The sequence below is a fragment of the Echiichthys vipera genome (assembly GCF_963691815.1).
Source record: "Echiichthys vipera genome assembly, chromosome: 6".
In the NCBI taxonomy this organism is placed as follows: Eukaryota; Metazoa; Chordata; class Actinopteri; order Perciformes; family Trachinidae; genus Echiichthys; species Echiichthys vipera.
This window is the reverse complement of record NC_139831.1, coordinates 21,049,269-21,066,183: the sequence shown is the minus strand read 5'-3', so window position 1 is coordinate 21,066,183 and position 16,915 is coordinate 21,049,269. Positions and strand designations below refer to the sequence as shown.

Below are 16,915 nucleotides of genomic sequence, written 5' to 3'. Positions count from 1 at the left end.
TGCTTTGGGTTTCTGCAGTTCCCTGTTACACCCCCGTTTCTGCGCATTTCCATAGCAGAGAGCACGCGCCATGCTGCCATTTTTACCGTAATGAACCGAAAATGTGTCAGTCTGATTCGAAAGTTCAGGGTCGCCGATGAAAAGCGTATTTGTATTCCGGGAGTGACGTTTTTTTTCTTTACTTAGAACTAGGAACTTTAAATAAAAGTGGTAGCCTAATACCACAAAAGTAATGGTCATGCATTCAGATGACTATACTTAAAGGGGAACTACGCCCATTTTCAAAATCCCCGTTTGTTATTCCTTTGGTCTAGGACAATACAAACATATTAGTAAACATGGATAACTCCCTCCCAAGTCCAAAAACTCAAATGTCCTCAGGTATAAAGTCGGGAACGGCTCATAGACGATAGGGTTATTTTGGTATGTGGACTTAATATTTAGCATTTAGATTTCACATTTACATTTAACATTTAATATTTAGATTTAACAATTTAGATTTAGATTTACTATTTAGATTTAACATTGTATATTTAGATTTACTATTTACTATTTAGATTTAACATTGTATATTTAGATTAACTATTTACTATTTAGATTTAACATTGTATATTTAGATTTATTTTTAGTATTTAGATTGAACATTAAACATTCAAATTTAGATTTAATATTTAGATTAAACATTTAACAATAAGATTTAACATTGACATTATATTTCCACAACAATAGTAAATGTCACAAAGTTCCCAAATGTTGCTGTAGATGTGATCAAAAGGGACGTAGAAAAATTCACATCACTTTTTTAGATGTTGTTTGTTGCTAAATGTGGCGAAATGTTGCTGTTTATTTCTGTGCGGACCACTTCACAATACGTGCCCCATACTGTGCCAGGAAAACAAGGATAATGCCTCGGTGAACTGGAAGGAAAACAGAAAGAGTCAGAAAAAAAGAAAGTTAAAAATATGGACAAATAATTGGAGAAAATACAGGTACGGGTTGGAGTTTCTGTATTTTACCCAATTATTTGTCCATATTTTCCTATCCCTAAATAAAGGCAATAGAGAAAAAGAGGAAGAAGGGAGGGTGTGCTATATATCATAAATGATAGATACAGTAACTATAAAACATGCATGAGACTCTCCAATACATGTATGAGGGTTGGCACAAGTCAACCGCAGTCTTCTGTCATCTCACCAAATTGTGTTTCTTAATCCATAAGCCAGTATGCGTCATTGCTTATCAGGATTTCAATTATCTTGGTAAAAACAACGCCCTGACTGACCCTCGGATCAGTCAGTCATTCATTTAAGTAATATTTGTTGTAGCTTAGTTGTGTTTCTGTTTACTGGAATTGCTTCGGTGACGTTCCCAACTATTTAGGCTATATATCTTTATTGCGGGGTCAAGAGTGGCAGTGTTGTGTTCGGTACCGTAGATCATAAACCAAAGTCTAATTGGAATAGATTGCAGATTACTGGGATGTATGTATGTGAATGATAATATTCCTTTGTTTAATTAGCTCTTACCTTTGGATGTTTATCTCTTTATAAAAGGTCACATTCTCTTCAGCTAACAGAATGATTTTTGTTATACACACTCAGCTTCTTCTCCTAGGTCTACAAAAGAAAGCCTGATAACCAATCTTACCCACTTTGATACGGTTTCTGATATGTAACACATTATAGGTCAATTCAACAAATTACCATCATAATCCTGTTTTTAGCTATGCTAGCTGCATTGGCACCATAGTCAGTCTATGATTGGCACAGACAATCATGCTACCTTCAAGAGGAATTGGAGCTAATAACTTTGATGACCCCTTGACATTACTTCTAGCAGTTTGGTAAAAGAAAAAAAAGTCCAATACTTACGTTTATGACCAAATAACTTATATAAGATATTCACATCAGCCTCAGCTCTACTTTGTGTGTAGTGCTAATTAGAAAATGCTAGCATGCTAACACATGAAGCTAAGATGGTGAACATCTGCTGAGCATCAGCATGTTAGCATGTAGTCATTAGCATGTAGCTCAAAGCACTGCTGTTTCTAAGCTCCACAGAGCTCATTCGTTAAAACTTGTATCCCTATTGTATTCTCTCTCTCCAGGACAGCTAGTAGCCTATAACAGCTGAATATTTTTACGGTAAATAGCAAGTAGCTTTAGGCCATTAAAAGAAAGGGAGTCTCTCAAACTCCAAAGAAATCTGTTGGACCAAATAACAACCGTTTTGTTTGCCACATACACAACCTTTATTGTATATATGTTTCAGGTTCCAAGTGGGTTTTCATGTACCTCCTTTCTACACATCAGAAATGGAAACAGTACACTCACTAATGTTTTCTATCAGAGCAAAGTAAAATACAGAGTAAAGAGGTATGGGGCCATGCTTTTGTTTTGAGGCAAATGTCTCCTAATGAATGAATGCCATGGGTAGAAGAGAAGATAGTCCTTTGTGTAATGGCCTTTAATTAGGAGAACAGGCCGAAAGGGAGGGCTTACTGTGAACAGCTCATTAGGGAGGTACATGGATCTGTTCTTTCTGGAAAAAGGCATTGGTCCACTGATTGGTTCTGATGATGAGACATGTATTAGAAAGGCCCCTGGTCACATCGGGTTTTCTCAATGGAAGCAAAGCCACTTTTGTCGGTGCCATGACTACAGAAGCACCCATTCAAACAAAAGAGTTACCATTGTTCTGGTATGGGTACTGGTGAGCCAGTATGGCATGATGCCATGCATTACTGATGACAGGGCTGACCAATGATGGGATGAGGAGTTTGCCTCGTCCTGTCTTTCATTACTACCCCAGGCTTATACAGAGACAATGTAGCCATGTGTGAGAGCAAACAACATGTGGATATTTGTATTTATTGCTCTTCAGTACAATGCTTCTAGGTATTTGTTTTTTTGTGACAACCTCACACAGGTTTCATTGCTGCGTTGTTGGCTGTGCGTTTCCTGCATGCGTCAATCATTACATATTTACAACCTCAAGATGATAAGCAGTAGGAGGAAAAAGAGCCAAAGGTCTGCTCTAGACATCAGTAAAGGAGAAGCGCCTCCGCGAATGTCACCTGGTAAGTCGGACTGCCTAATTTGAAATTAGATTAACCATTTGAAGCCGTAGCATTATGTTTTTAGTTACCATATAGCATGGCAAATGATGGTTAAATATATGTGTACTTAACTGTGCTGAAAATTCATATAGATAAGGAAAGAGGAAATCTGCACATCTCTCTTCAATCTGACACAAATGTCTTGTACTTGTACTGTATAACTAGTACATTTACTTGTCTCTTGATAGAAAGCCTTTAGTCCCGGCATTAAAAATCTGTTTATTTTCATATTTATTATAATTTTATTGTTGGTCATAACGTCCAAAACCTACAAAACCTTTTTTCATTCTTTATACAAAGTAGAAACAATTGAACTAGTGGCTACAAAACAAACAAAAAAAGCCTAAGGTAGCTTTAATCTTTCATACAAAGACTACTTAACATAAACTCAGGTGTCCTTAAGTCCTGAAAGGGGATGATATAAGCATATTTAACAGTTTAATATCATTTGACATAAAGCAGGTCTTATCTAATTACCTCTAACTTTAAATGAGAAATCACACAGGGCAGGCTGCAGAAAGCTGACGCCACTCTGCGCTCTCTGTAATGAAACTTTCCAACATGTTATGAAACTCTGCTCAGTGATATCACAGCAACTGTGATATTGCCATCTTGGGTGTGGCTAATATGGTGATAAATGTCAACCCATAGAAATCAGCGCAAGAGCAGTTTACTGCTGTTTTAACCATCCGTAGAACTTAGTTCATCTGGTTACATCATGTTAATGAATTGATGTGGGTGCGTTACCAGGAAGAATCAAATGTTTTTCTATTAATATAACAATGTACCCTTCACCACAAATTGTCTAGATAAGCAAGACAGATGAATGTATGATTTGTCTGAATTTTCTGTAAAGGTTTTATTAAAATAGTTTTGTCTTGCCTATTAAGTAGTGCATCAAGTTACAATATGACATATGCTATTCTGATATTATATGATACACCGTGATGGCCTTTTCATTTATCTAATGCTTAAGGTCATTGTTTTTATTTGTCTAATACTTTGGTTTGTGAGAAAACTGGTGACATCCCAGGTCAAAAATAGTATACTTTAGTGTATTATGAATATAATTTAAATACACAAAGGTAATTACATATATACTTTTACCTTAAGTAAACACAACATACTTCTAAAAAGTATACTTGACGTTATTACGTTCATCTTGTGCTTTATAAATACATACAGATTGGATAGAGAAAATGTCATGCAAATGTACTTTGAAAAGATATACTAAACTGCAAATTATTAGTGGTAATTTAGTGACTTTACACTGCAGGTTTACTCAAGTACTCCAGGGGACAATAAGGCACAAAGTACAGTTACATAGTAAGTGTAAGCTACGAAGTACATTCTTTAACAAGTATTATATTTTTTTCATCAGGGATTCCCATCATCCTAAGCAGTGCTTTGCGTTTAGTGCTTATTAGCAAATATTAGCACACAGTAGACTAAACTGTTCATGTGTTTTGTTATTTATTGTTTTTTCCATTGTGGGATATCTCTTGGAACATTATTCGTGGGATTATGTTTCACTCTCTAAGATGATGAACATGGTCCATATTATTCATTCAAATCATTAGCGTGTTATTATTATTGTAATTATTATTATTATTATTATTATTAATATGATTTTTGTATGTTCTCCCCGTGTCTGCGTGGGTTTTCTCCGGGTACTCCGGTTTCCTCCCACAGTCCAAAGACATGCACGTGTTAAGCGGTTGAAGATGAATGAATGAATGAATGAATGATTTTTGTAGCTCAAAACACCACTGTGCCTAAGAACAACCTCACAGAACCACTATCATGGTAGTAGACTCTTGTAGTCCTGCTTGATAATTGCTGATTAATTGTCTATCAAACAAGTTGCAAAGAACTCATTTTCTGTTGAATGACTTACAGTACTGTATCAATTAATTGACTAACTCAGCTTGCTCTTAGATTGCTCTTTCGTTATTTTCAGACATGGAGGGGATCACTGGAAGTATGTTACTGTTGTGCCTAATAGGCTTAACTAATGGTGAGTATACAGTTCATTTTATTGTTATTTTGTCATTATGTCTTTACATCACTCTAACATTATAATTATACTGTGTGTGTTATCCAGCAAACACCAGCCCTACAATCAACACTCTTGTTTACAATGTGTGTGAAGACATCCCCAAAGGTATAAATATGTACTTTTTTTTAAATTATACAGTACCTCAACAAATACTGCCCACATTTACAAGCACATATATATAATGTTTCTCTGGTGTTGTTTTGATAGATGCCCTCGCGTTCACAATTCTTGCAACAGATGCAGAAAATGACCCATTGACTTATACGCTCACGGGGCCCAATGCCATGTACTTCACAGTGGACAGAAACAATGGGGATGTATATGTCAAAAGGCCGCTAGATAGAGAGGTACGGTGTGGTGAAAGTTTTTAACAGTTTCACTTTGATTCTGTGTGTTTATCACTTTTTTTTTTTTAATTCTAGACTGCTAATATAATCAAGCTTAACGTTGATGTCTCTGATGGTCCCAATAATGTAAGTGACATTACACACATTTCAGTTAGTGTTAATCGTCCATTTCATATCAGTTTGTTTAATCATATCACCATGCATGTCTTTCAGACACCAGGCCTCCTAACTATAATATTAGGAGAGGCCAACGACAACAAACCCATTTTCCAGGAGGCTTCATATGATTTTCAATTCCCAGAAGTAAGTCAATATATAAATTAATAATTATTTAAACTTACTGTTTATCAGTTTTGCTACACCAGCATCAATCTTCAAGTTTTTTCTCTTTGTTTTTAACAGAATACCACCGTAGGTTCAACGCTGTTTAGGGTGCAGGCAACTGATGCAGACACTTCAAATGCTGGGGTTATTCAGTACAGCATTGATGAAGTAAGCTTCCTGTGTTATTGATGTACAGTAATCGATTGGCATCATACACTATTGTACCATACATGTTACTGAAGTGTAATTTACACTGTATTTTTTAGGTTTCTCCAAGTGATGGATTCAGTCTTTTTAGCATTGCAGCCCTAACTGGGGTAGTCACCTTAAATGGAAATCTGAATTTTACTGGACTGAGCAGTTTCTATCGGCTGATGATTAATGCAACTGTGAGTATAATGCAATATTAAAGCAACAGTTTGACAGTTTGGAAAATGTGCTCATTTGCTTTCTTACGAAGAATATTGGTACCACTGTCATGTCTGTATGCTAAATATGAGACTACATTGGGAACGTTACTATGTTCCCCGGGTCCTATGTTCCCCGCTTTGTATGTGACCCGGGAACATCTGACCCCTTTTTAAGAAAAGGGTCCGATGTTCTGTTATTTTTTCCACAATCGGCGCCAAATTCCTCTGCTAATAGCCAAATGTAGACCCTAACACTACCCCCTAACTCTGACCCTAACCATAACCCCTAATCCTCACAAATTGCTGAATTAAATCAGACAAGGCATAGGTTTATGTGACCGGGGGACATAGGGATGACCTCGCTACATCCATCAACCTGTTAGCTTAGCCTAGCAAACTGCAAACAGCCTTTCTCTTAAGTGTAGTCATCGCCATGAGGTTGCTAGGCAACTAGACCAGACTCCAATAAGTCGCTGCTCCTGGTAGTAGTTTGGCACAAAACCCCCACAAAACAGTAGATGCTAGCTTGTGCCTAGCAAATGAGTCACTAAACATTACATCTCATTACTTATAAGATCATGGTGTAGCATTTTCTCTCATATTTATTTACTATAACATCAAGTTGTAGCAGGGCTCAAACAACTGCCTGTGCGTTGACGCCTGCGCAGTAGGCTATCTCCGTGTTGATCTAACATCTACCTGATAAAAACCCAATGTGTTTTTCTTACTTGATTTTTGAATTCATTAAACACATTTAATATACTGCATTTATCAGTGAACTTTAGAGGTTTCTGGTTGGTGGATGTTGTTACCTTTAGACAGTGCCAGGCTAGCTGCTCCCCTCTGCTTCCAGTCTCTATGCTAAGCTTAGCTAAGTGTCTCCTGGCTCTAGCTTCATACTAAATTGAATAAGCCTATTTACCAAAATGTGGTAACAGTCCTTTATATGGGACAGAATATTTAAATAAACGTATATGTAATAGAAGGGTCGACTGACGATCATACCACTAACCGCTGGGGTAGGGGTATTGTTCCTGAATGTGACAGATTTGGTGTTGGTTAATTTCATATTCATAATGGAATTGATACAAGTGATGATTAATGATTAAAACATGTGATTTAAAAACAGGGGGAAAAAACATATATATTCAGTGGTTATAACACAACATTTTTAGATTTCCCTGATGCTTTATAAATGTTGTTTGAATTATAAATGTCACTGTACTAGTCTATATTATTTAAAAAAAACTCTAAACAATCAACAGAACTTTCATGAATTTCAACATCCTTGTGTGTCCCATAACAGGATGGTGGAGGCCGGTGTTATTATAATGAAACCAACTACTTCTCAAGCATTGCTTTTTCCTTTATTACGGTTGTGGATGTTCCAGATCTTGACCCACTGTTTGTTGGCATTCCCTACGTAGGGAGAGTTGAAGAGAATTCTCCTCTGGTGAGTGATACATCGAAAAATGTGCTTATCTAACTATTTCTTCAATGTTTATTTCCAAAGAGAGAATGATAAAGAAGGTTTTACCATCAATGAATGTCATCCTTTGCATTCCCCAATTCAGTAATGAGACATTTTCACATTTTTTGTGTGACATCTGCTTTTAATTCTGATGTAGGTATGTGTCCCTGTGTAAACCCAGGTTTCAATGTATATTTATTGCCATTTTGTGTGATAAAGATGCTGCAAATCGTGGCGTAAATGACACAGATCTATCCTGCTTTGAATTGTGCGTAAATGAGGAAACTTTCAACTCATGTTTTTTTCTTTAACAGGGCAAATCTGTGTTAAAAGTGACCGCCATAGACCAGGACACAGGAGTCAATGATGAGATCATCTTTAGCATTGAAAGTGAGGTTCATGGATTAGGTAGAACAGTCTGATGTGTGCACTGAGTGAGTGAGTAAGAAATATTTTTTCAACACTGTTGACAGATTCCACAGCAAATGGCCTGTTTGCAATCTCACCCAATGGCGAAATAACCGTACTGTCCAATATTGACAGAGAAGTTATTGGTGATGACGTAACAATGACTGTAAAGGTAGGCTACAGTACATTTTTTTTTTTTGAGTAATACATCAATTTCCTGATTGTTACATGGGAGTGGAAGAGTCAAATGACTGAAGATACATTGCAACACTGGCATCAAGCAGTTTCAACAACACAACATGAGCCTTGAATCTTTGCATGTAAACTATTAATTAAAATAAAATACAGTGTTTTGAGAATTGATACTGTATCACAAAACATAATATTGCGTTATTCATGTCTATCAATATTTTCTAACACCCCTCAAAATGATTATATTTTAGGCTACTGAGTCTACACAAAACATCCATGGGGTATTCGCCAGCACCACAGCCAATGTACAAATCAACATCATTGACATTAATGACAACAGGCCAGAGTTTTACAAGTGTGAAGGAGACGCCTGTGTGAAGGAGAGTCACTTTACAGGAGAGGTCATTGAGCACTCATTGCGCTCTGTTTCCTTCAACATGACAGTCAAAGATCTGGATAAGGTAAAGCATCACATACATAGAGGACATTCTTCAACTAAAAGATACAGTTTTCCTGTTTAATAAGCGATCAAGCATGAATCATCTGTCTTGGCTTTTCACAGATTTCTAAAACTAAACTAACCCTGGAGGGAGCTGACAAGGACGTGTTTTCAGTGGAACCTCAATTTACCATGTCCGACAGCATCGTTCAGCTTATGGTCAAACAGCCTCAAAATCTGGATTTTGAAAAAAAAACGGAAATGGTTCTACAAGTAAGAAAAATATAAAACAGCCCATAAGTCTGTGGTAATAATATTAGTGACAGTTTCCATCTTCTGTTTATCACATATGTGATTCTGGTGGCACGTTATCAGGTGTCTCTCATACTTGTATTGTGGTGCAGATCATTGCTATAGATGAAGAAAACACCGCTTTCCACTCTACTGCTACAGTTACTATTAACATCAAGGATGACAACGACAACAGCCCCAAGTTCCTGGAGGACACATATAGGTTGAATGTGTCTGAACACTCTCCAGTTGGGACAATATTGGACACCATAACTGTAAGTACTTTACTATCTGCATTCTTACTCAGAAAGTTGGAGTTCTCATATAAGAAATACTTTTTCCCCCCCAGGCAGATGATCCTGACACGATGGATCAGGGCAAAGTCACCTACAGACTTCTTCCAGAAAGCATGTATGACAAACCACTGTGCAACCACTGTGTACCTTTAGCTGTAATGCTGACTGAGACAACACCACTAAACAGTCTGCATCTGTGTTTCAGACTACTGTTTTTTGATGTGGAGCCAAAGACGGGCACGGTTTACGTGAAAAACTCAACTCTGTTGGATCGCGAGGTCAGATCTCTGTATTCAGCCACTCTACAGGCCAGAGACACAGACGGCAAGCCCGGCACCACGGTACTGGAGATCACTGTGACTGACATCAACGACCACGCCCCAGTCATTAACAGAGACTCTTACAGGGAGTTTGTTAAAGAGGGTGGAGAGCTGAAACTTAAGATAGAGGTAACTATGGAAGAACAGAAAAACAATAAAATTTCCATCTTATAGGTGTTGATGCTATATTTAATAGGATCAATCAAATCAATAAAAAAAACCTGAATCCTAGAGATTTTGTGTTAATGGAAAGTGGAAATATTTTATTGTGTGACTTAACTTTGGGAGATGGAAATAGCAAAAGTTGCTCAGAGTAGTTTGAAAACACATTTTCGTAATTTTAGGGATGCAGCATGTGGACACATTCTGTGTTCTTTTAGTCTGTGGGTGTTTTTCACAGTTTGGGCTACAGGCACCTATGTTGCATCAGAACCAGAGCTTTTTAATTCCAAGCCTTCTTCCTTGTGAATACCTGGGGCCTCGATTACCCACAATGCAACTCGGCCATAAACAGTTGTGTTGTGTTAATATTGGCTAATGTGGCCTCAAGCTTTAGCCTCAAGCAGAGATGAGGCTACATAGGTCTGGAAACCCCGGCCATTTTCTTTACTTTCAAACTGAAGCTGGGTCACATGACATCACTTGAGGCAATTTACCTGATTTCACACTACAAAACTATAAAACCTTTTTTTTCACATATGCAGTAGTACTCCTCAACACTTGTAAACAGGCTTACTGAATGTGTAAAACCAGCCGAGTTCCTCTGTAAAGCTGTAGCATAAAACATTTATGACAACAAATAGCATTTTGTAAACATAGTGACAACAAATTGGGGAGGGCCCTCGCCTGCTTCATCAAGACAACATACAAATCCAGGTCTATGAAGAAATGGATCTCCCAGTTTGGTGTGGAAGAACTTGATCAGCCAGCACAGAGCCTTAACCCTGTCTAACACCACTGGGCCAGGCCTCATCACCCAACATCATCCAACCTCACTAATGCTAAAGTAGAGAGGATGCTGTTACAGCAACATAATAATGACTATAGTTTAGACTGTCTTTTCGGGTGTTCACATACTTTTAACCATACACTGTACTTGCAGTTTCTCAACCATTTCTGCCAATGTTTCTCATTTGCACAGGCAACAGATGCAGATGAGTCTGACACGGTAAACAGCCAAATAGTTTTTGGAATTGTACCAAGCAAATACAGTGAGAACTTCACCATCAACCCTGAGGACGGTATACTAAGAAGCAGTGGTGAGCTCGATCGTGAGGCCCTGGACCCAGACCTGAACGGGAGGATTGAGCTCAATGTAACCGCTACTGACAAGGGTACTCCTCCATTGTCCACCATGGTCCCAGTTATCATTAATATAGAGGTAAGTCTTCACAAGTTTGTAGCAAAGTCTTGGTGCTGCGTTGCTACTGAAGCTGCCACTCCTGGTGAGGATGATGACTGTCAGTTTTCTTTTGATGCATCCCAGGATGTCAATGACAACGCACCACAATTTGAAGCACCTTCTTACAAATTCTCTGTCAAAGAAGGAGAAAAAGGTCAGTATTTGCAAAGCACTTCCAAGTGTTCATAACTGTGTGGCTAGATTTGAATTATATCCTTCCATCCAATCAGGTGCCTTTGTGGGTTCTGTTCAGGCTGAGGATTTGGACCAAACGGCAGAATTTAACCGCATTTCTTTCAGCATCATTGAAGGAAGCTTCGGCAGCTTCATAATTCGCACCTTTGCAGAAGAGCTGGGTTACAGAGGAAACATCACTGTGGATCCCGACATTGAGCTGGACTACGAGAGTGCTCGCAATAAATTTGAACTGCGGGTAGAGGCGACAGATCTAGAAGATAAGATGGCTGTAGTGAAGGTGGAGGTGGAAGTGCTGGACGTGAACGATGAAAGGCCTGAGTTCAAGCCGGTAGCACCTGTGACAGTGAAGGAGAACAGCACCATCAGCGGGGCTGTGGGGAGCTTTACAGCGCAGGACAAAGATGGAAACCATTCACTGGTCTACGAGCTGGAATCTGTAAAATGCAGATGCAACGGTTCTCTGACACCCTGCAGCTGGTTTATCCTTGATCCTACGGGGGAAGTCAGAGTCAACCCGGAGCTCTCGGTGGATTACGAAAAATGTGACCAGGTGCTGATAGAGGCTCAGGTGGTGGATGAGTACACAGAGAAAGGAGAGAACAACAGTGTCACAACAGGTCAGCACTGGGTTGTTGTACAGATAACAAAAGCATCAAAGCATCGAGTGAAAGTGTGAAAACATAGGTCAAATACCGACATAAATCTCATGTTAGTTGACTTCATTTTTCTTTGATTTATTTCAGGACAAATGGTGATCAACATTGAAGACATCAACGACAACGCCCCAGAGTTCATCTTCTCAGATTCTGTGTTTGGTCTGTAATTGACATTGTAAATCTTAGCAAATTTGATCTAAAGGAGCCTTCCACTTTTTGACTCCTTAAACTGAAATACATACTGTCATACTCAAAGACATAAAAATACACACAAGTCATTTAAATCAAGTAACTATTTTTCTTTAAAACAAATGTGAGAAATGCAAAAAAAGGGCAACTTCTATGCTGATTTTTTTAATATATAATTTTTGTCTGTTTTATATTGTATTGATTGTACCTTCTTTGGATTTTAGTTGTGGTGTCAGAAAGTGCAAGTATGGGGACATCAGTTGCAAGAGTCACTGTGAGTATGAATGAAAAACAGATGACTGACATGATTTCAGCTTATAAATGAAATATGTGACATAATGTCTAAGCATTGTTGCTTGTATCTCTTACTGCTCTCAGGCTACGGACCTTGACTCAGGAATAAATAGGCAAATTTCGTTTAAAGTAACAAAAGTCCAATTCAATGATACCAACAATAACATACTGGACATGAAGATGCTGTTTGAGGCCATCACCACACAGCAACAGGACATTTATGTTGGAATTATTCAGTGAGTAGAAGAAGTCCTTCTTCAGCATTAAACATTCAGCCCTAAATATGGGGTTTCTCACAAGCTTTGGTGATTTTTTATTTTTTGAATGGGACCTGGACCAGAGCCTCTCTTTGAAGTAACTGTTAATATTTCTTACTGGAAAGTAAATGAAACAACTACAGAGAAACAAAATGACCACAAAGACAGGGAAAATGACCAAATAGAGACACAGAACAGCTACAAAGAGACATAAAACAACCGCAAAGAGACACAAAACAACTACAAAGAAACACACAAGGACCACAAAGAGAGGGGAAATTACCACATTGAGACACAGAACAACCACAAAGAAACACAGAATGACCACACAGAGAAGCACAACCTCAAGGACAATTGTAACGACAAACAAAAACAACTGCAAAGACATGCGACAAAAAGAAACACAAATTACTACAAAGAGACGGAAAATGACCAACAATGAGAAAAAATAACCACAAAGTGTCTCTTTCAGTCCAGGTGTTCTTGAGGGGTGGGGTGGGCATACACAAGTCTGTGCCAAGGGGCGTGTTGCCTCATACTGTATCCATCTCATGATTTCCACAGAACTACAGAGGGGCTTGACACATCACTGAAAGGGAAGTATTTGGTAACAGTAATTGCAACCGACACGGGCAACCTTGTCACCAGCACCGTTCTGGAGGTGAGGTGAATCATGCTGCAGCCGGATTTTCATTAATAAAAACACCAGGCAGACAGTGAGACATCAGTCTTTGTTCTTTTCATTTTGCAGATTTTCGCAGTTGATGAATCATATAAAGTGGAACTTGAATTTACAAAACCTCAAACCGTTGTTGAAGAAAACCTCAATGAAATCAAAAGGTACATTTTTGGATCTGATGACAGTGAATTGAAGACTTTTTCCCCATGTATTAATTATTTAACATTCATACCTATTGTGTTTTTAATCTGGGACTGCATATCTTCTCTGATCTCTACATTTCCAGAGCACTAGTTACTGCCACCAGGTCTGCTGTTTATGTTGCTTCAATCAGGTCTGACGGTGCTGAAGCATCCAGGCAAGTTCCCCTTTTTCGTATCACCTCTAAATTTAAATCGCTTTACCTAAAAACACAGATAAAGATCATAAATGATTGTTTGGTGTCGCCAGGAACTCCAAAATAATATTCAGATGTTCCCTTGCATGCTCAGACTGTTGTCCACTAGGTGGTGCCAGTGTCCCTGTAAACAACCATAACTTAGAGGAAAAATGATTAGCCTTTCACTGTACAATAGATGATGATAGCATAAAAAAAGCTTTTGATTTTAGACTGAAATGTAGTTCATCTAAGTCTATTTTTTTAAATGTACAAGTGAGTTGTGTTCTTCTCTTAGGGCTTCAGGTAACACGATCATAGTGACATATTTTGTCTACACCAATGGGACGGCTCTTACCTTTGATGAAGTGGAAGAGATGATTTCTGATCCTCAACACTCTCTTATACTTATAGAGCTTGGCCTCGCGGACATTGTGAGTATGAGCAGTTTAATTTTCTGCAAGGGTCTCTTTTCTGTCGTATCATACTTTCTTCAGCTTCATTCAAGCAGCGTACTGTACATGATCCTTGTGAATTTTCGGTGTAGGTTTTCATAATGTCTTCTCGCTCCGCTGCTGATGCACAACTTTCCACTGTACTGGAATACTGGAAGAGACTTTCTTTTATATAGGACAGTGAGATCCAGAATAAGAAATCATGGCACTTTAAATCACTGAGGAGACAAACTTCCACATGTGGAAATCTCTGTTCCAAGTGAATTGAAAATATGATTCTCATAAAAATAAAAACACATTTCTGTAGGACACTATTAAGCAAAACTATAACATATTTAGCCTAATTGGAAAGTAAATATTATGAAAATGTATTAACATTTTGTTGTCATACATTAACTCTGTCTGAGAGAACAAACAAATATTTTATTATCACAGTACATTATTATTATAGTCAAAATGAAACCTCATTGGTCCACAGACGCGTTCATATATTAAGATAAATATCTTACGTGTGTTTCAGGGGACGGCTCCTGTGATTGAAGCAGTCACTGACCCTTGGATATACGGCCTGCTGGGGATGGTGGCCGGCCTCGTCATTGTGTTGACCGTCCTCACCACATCACTGATGTGCACCCGCAGAAAGTAAGAAAAGGGATTTGGAATAGAGTTAGCAACAGGATTGGACAGGACAAAGATTATATCAGAAAGGGCTTCTCAAGTACCACTGATCTAAAAACATCCCTGAGAGGTATTGTGTCTGTTTACCAATCAACTCACCTCACACTACAGCTACAGGAGGAAGCTGAAGGCAGCTAAAGCCATGAACTCTGCATCCATGGTGACTTCCGACAACCACAAAAGTGGTCCTGTGGTACCTGGAACCAACAAGTACACCATGGAGGGGTGAGGAGACAACAGCGATAACAAGATAAATGAACGAATAAATGACATGTAATATAACACGTGTTTGTCTTCCTGTGTGTGTCATTATCCGTTAACAGGGCTAATCCTGTTCTCAACCTCAACATCGACACAACCATGGTCCTGGACATGGACGAGGGGAGCTCAGATGTGGACAAAGTGAGGTAAAGAAAATCTCTATGTGACTTTCTCCACCATCTGTTGATTTGACAGTTACTTGCTCAGTCACGAGGTGGTAGCTCACAGTGACACATGACCTTACTCTTCGCTCTATGGCAGTGCATGTTCATAAACTGGGAATGTATCCAAGTGAACATTTTGTCACAGTGTGTGTGTAAGCTCATGACAGCATGTTGTGATTCAACCAACGATGAAATGTGACCTTTGTTTAGATCAAAAACCTAAGCACTGATTTGAGAAAAACAAACAAACAACACTTTCTTTGTGAAAGGACAAATTGTGCATATGTACATTGCATTGATCCTTGTGTTTTTCTTTTCCCACTACAGCCTCAACTCCCTGGACGGCAGTTATGATACGGCAGATCATGAATCGGATAAACCTATGGTGAGTTTACATTTTAAACTCCGTCTTCATTTTTGCTTTTTAAAAATATGTTCTACTTTCAAAATGTGTCTGTTTCTCATTAGAAAATGATCCAGGAGGAGGAGGAGGAGGAGGAGGATGACAGCGGGCCACCGGAGTACATTGAGCCTCTCGGTGCAGCGCTGGCCCAGAGGGGCCAGAAGAAGGGCTCTCACAATCCTCGTGTGGGTTTAAATAACCCTGCATTTAGCACTACAGACCTGTGATGGAAATAATGGAAGGAGAGACAGTGACCAGAAGCTTAAGATGGACATTATGTTGCTTCTCTGTAATCAGGCTGACCAAATTTCCAGTCAAACTCTTTGTCAAAGTTGTAGCCTTCTTTTGCGACCAATAGCAATGTATTATTGGCATCATGCACAAGATTCATGGTACCTAAAGTGATGATTTTGCTTTTGTCAAACATTCAATTCAAGGAAAAACAAAAAGGAAAACCAAAATGGGAGCTGTTACTCCATGAAATCAACACAATGGTACCACCTAGAGCAGAGGTTTTCAAAGCAGAGGCGGGCCCCAACATATTCAGGGGAGGCTCAGTGAATGGAAGTAAAATGTACTTATTACATTAAAAATCACATAGAGTAGCTTAAATGTGTGTGTGTGATCTGGTTAAAGGGATAGTTCAGAGATAGGCAACCGGGGGGCGGGGGCTTGCAGTTGATCTTGTGGAATCAGGTTTGGTTCTTGAATCGACTGTTTTGTTTGTCCATAGTTTTACATTATAGGGAAGTATGCTTATTTGTCAGATGAGAAGATCGATGCCTCTCTCATATGAAGCTACAGCCGGGAGACATTACCTTTTCTTAATGTTTATATTAGAAACAGGCAAAAGTTCAAAGTTACCGACAGCGTAACAGCACCTCAGCTGTTTCCCCCCTTGTTTCCAGTCTTTATGCTGAGTTAAACTAATTGCCTGCTGACTGTGGCTTCATATTTCGTGCAAAGACATGAGAAGACAATAAACCTTCTCTCGCAAAATAAGTGTTTTTGTGGTTTCTCTTTATTTTAGAAACCGTCTTTACATAACCCTTATCTAGACAATGAAAAACTGGAAAAGAAGCAAAGGGAAACCTATTTTTGTTGCACATGTGAATCACTTTATTTTTGTTAAAATATTAAATGATGGTTTGCTTGGAAATAAACTGTATCATACGTTTTGTCAACACACAATGTAAATTTTTGTTGCAGCTGATGCTACAAGAAAGAA

General features: G+C 38.5%; 1 protein-coding gene across 1 annotated transcript; it reads left to right on the top strand.

Moving 5' to 3' along the window:
* Positions 1-5,080: 5,080 nt before the first annotated feature.
* On the top strand, positions 5,081-15,914 carry cdhr2 (cadherin related family member 2; the record flags this gene model as incomplete). Its single annotated transcript, XM_083915435.1, has 29 exons — positions 5,081-5,135; positions 5,223-5,282; positions 5,385-5,524; positions 5,738-5,827; positions 5,927-6,016; positions 6,115-6,237; positions 7,565-7,711; positions 8,044-8,119; positions 8,203-8,309; positions 8,581-8,790; positions 8,892-9,041; positions 9,173-9,334; positions 9,409-9,470; positions 9,561-9,804; positions 10,817-11,056; positions 11,162-11,231; positions 11,308-11,892; positions 12,019-12,090; positions 12,345-12,394; positions 12,499-12,650; positions 13,236-13,332; positions 13,423-13,511; positions 13,637-13,708; positions 14,025-14,160; positions 14,702-14,823; positions 14,971-15,084; positions 15,183-15,266; positions 15,612-15,669; positions 15,753-15,914. The coding sequence occupies 29 exons, from the start codon at positions 5,081-5,083 to the stop codon at positions 15,912-15,914; spliced, it is 3,819 nt and encodes a 1,272-aa protein (XP_083771561.1).
* Between the last annotated feature and the right edge of the window lie 1,001 nt (positions 15,915-16,915).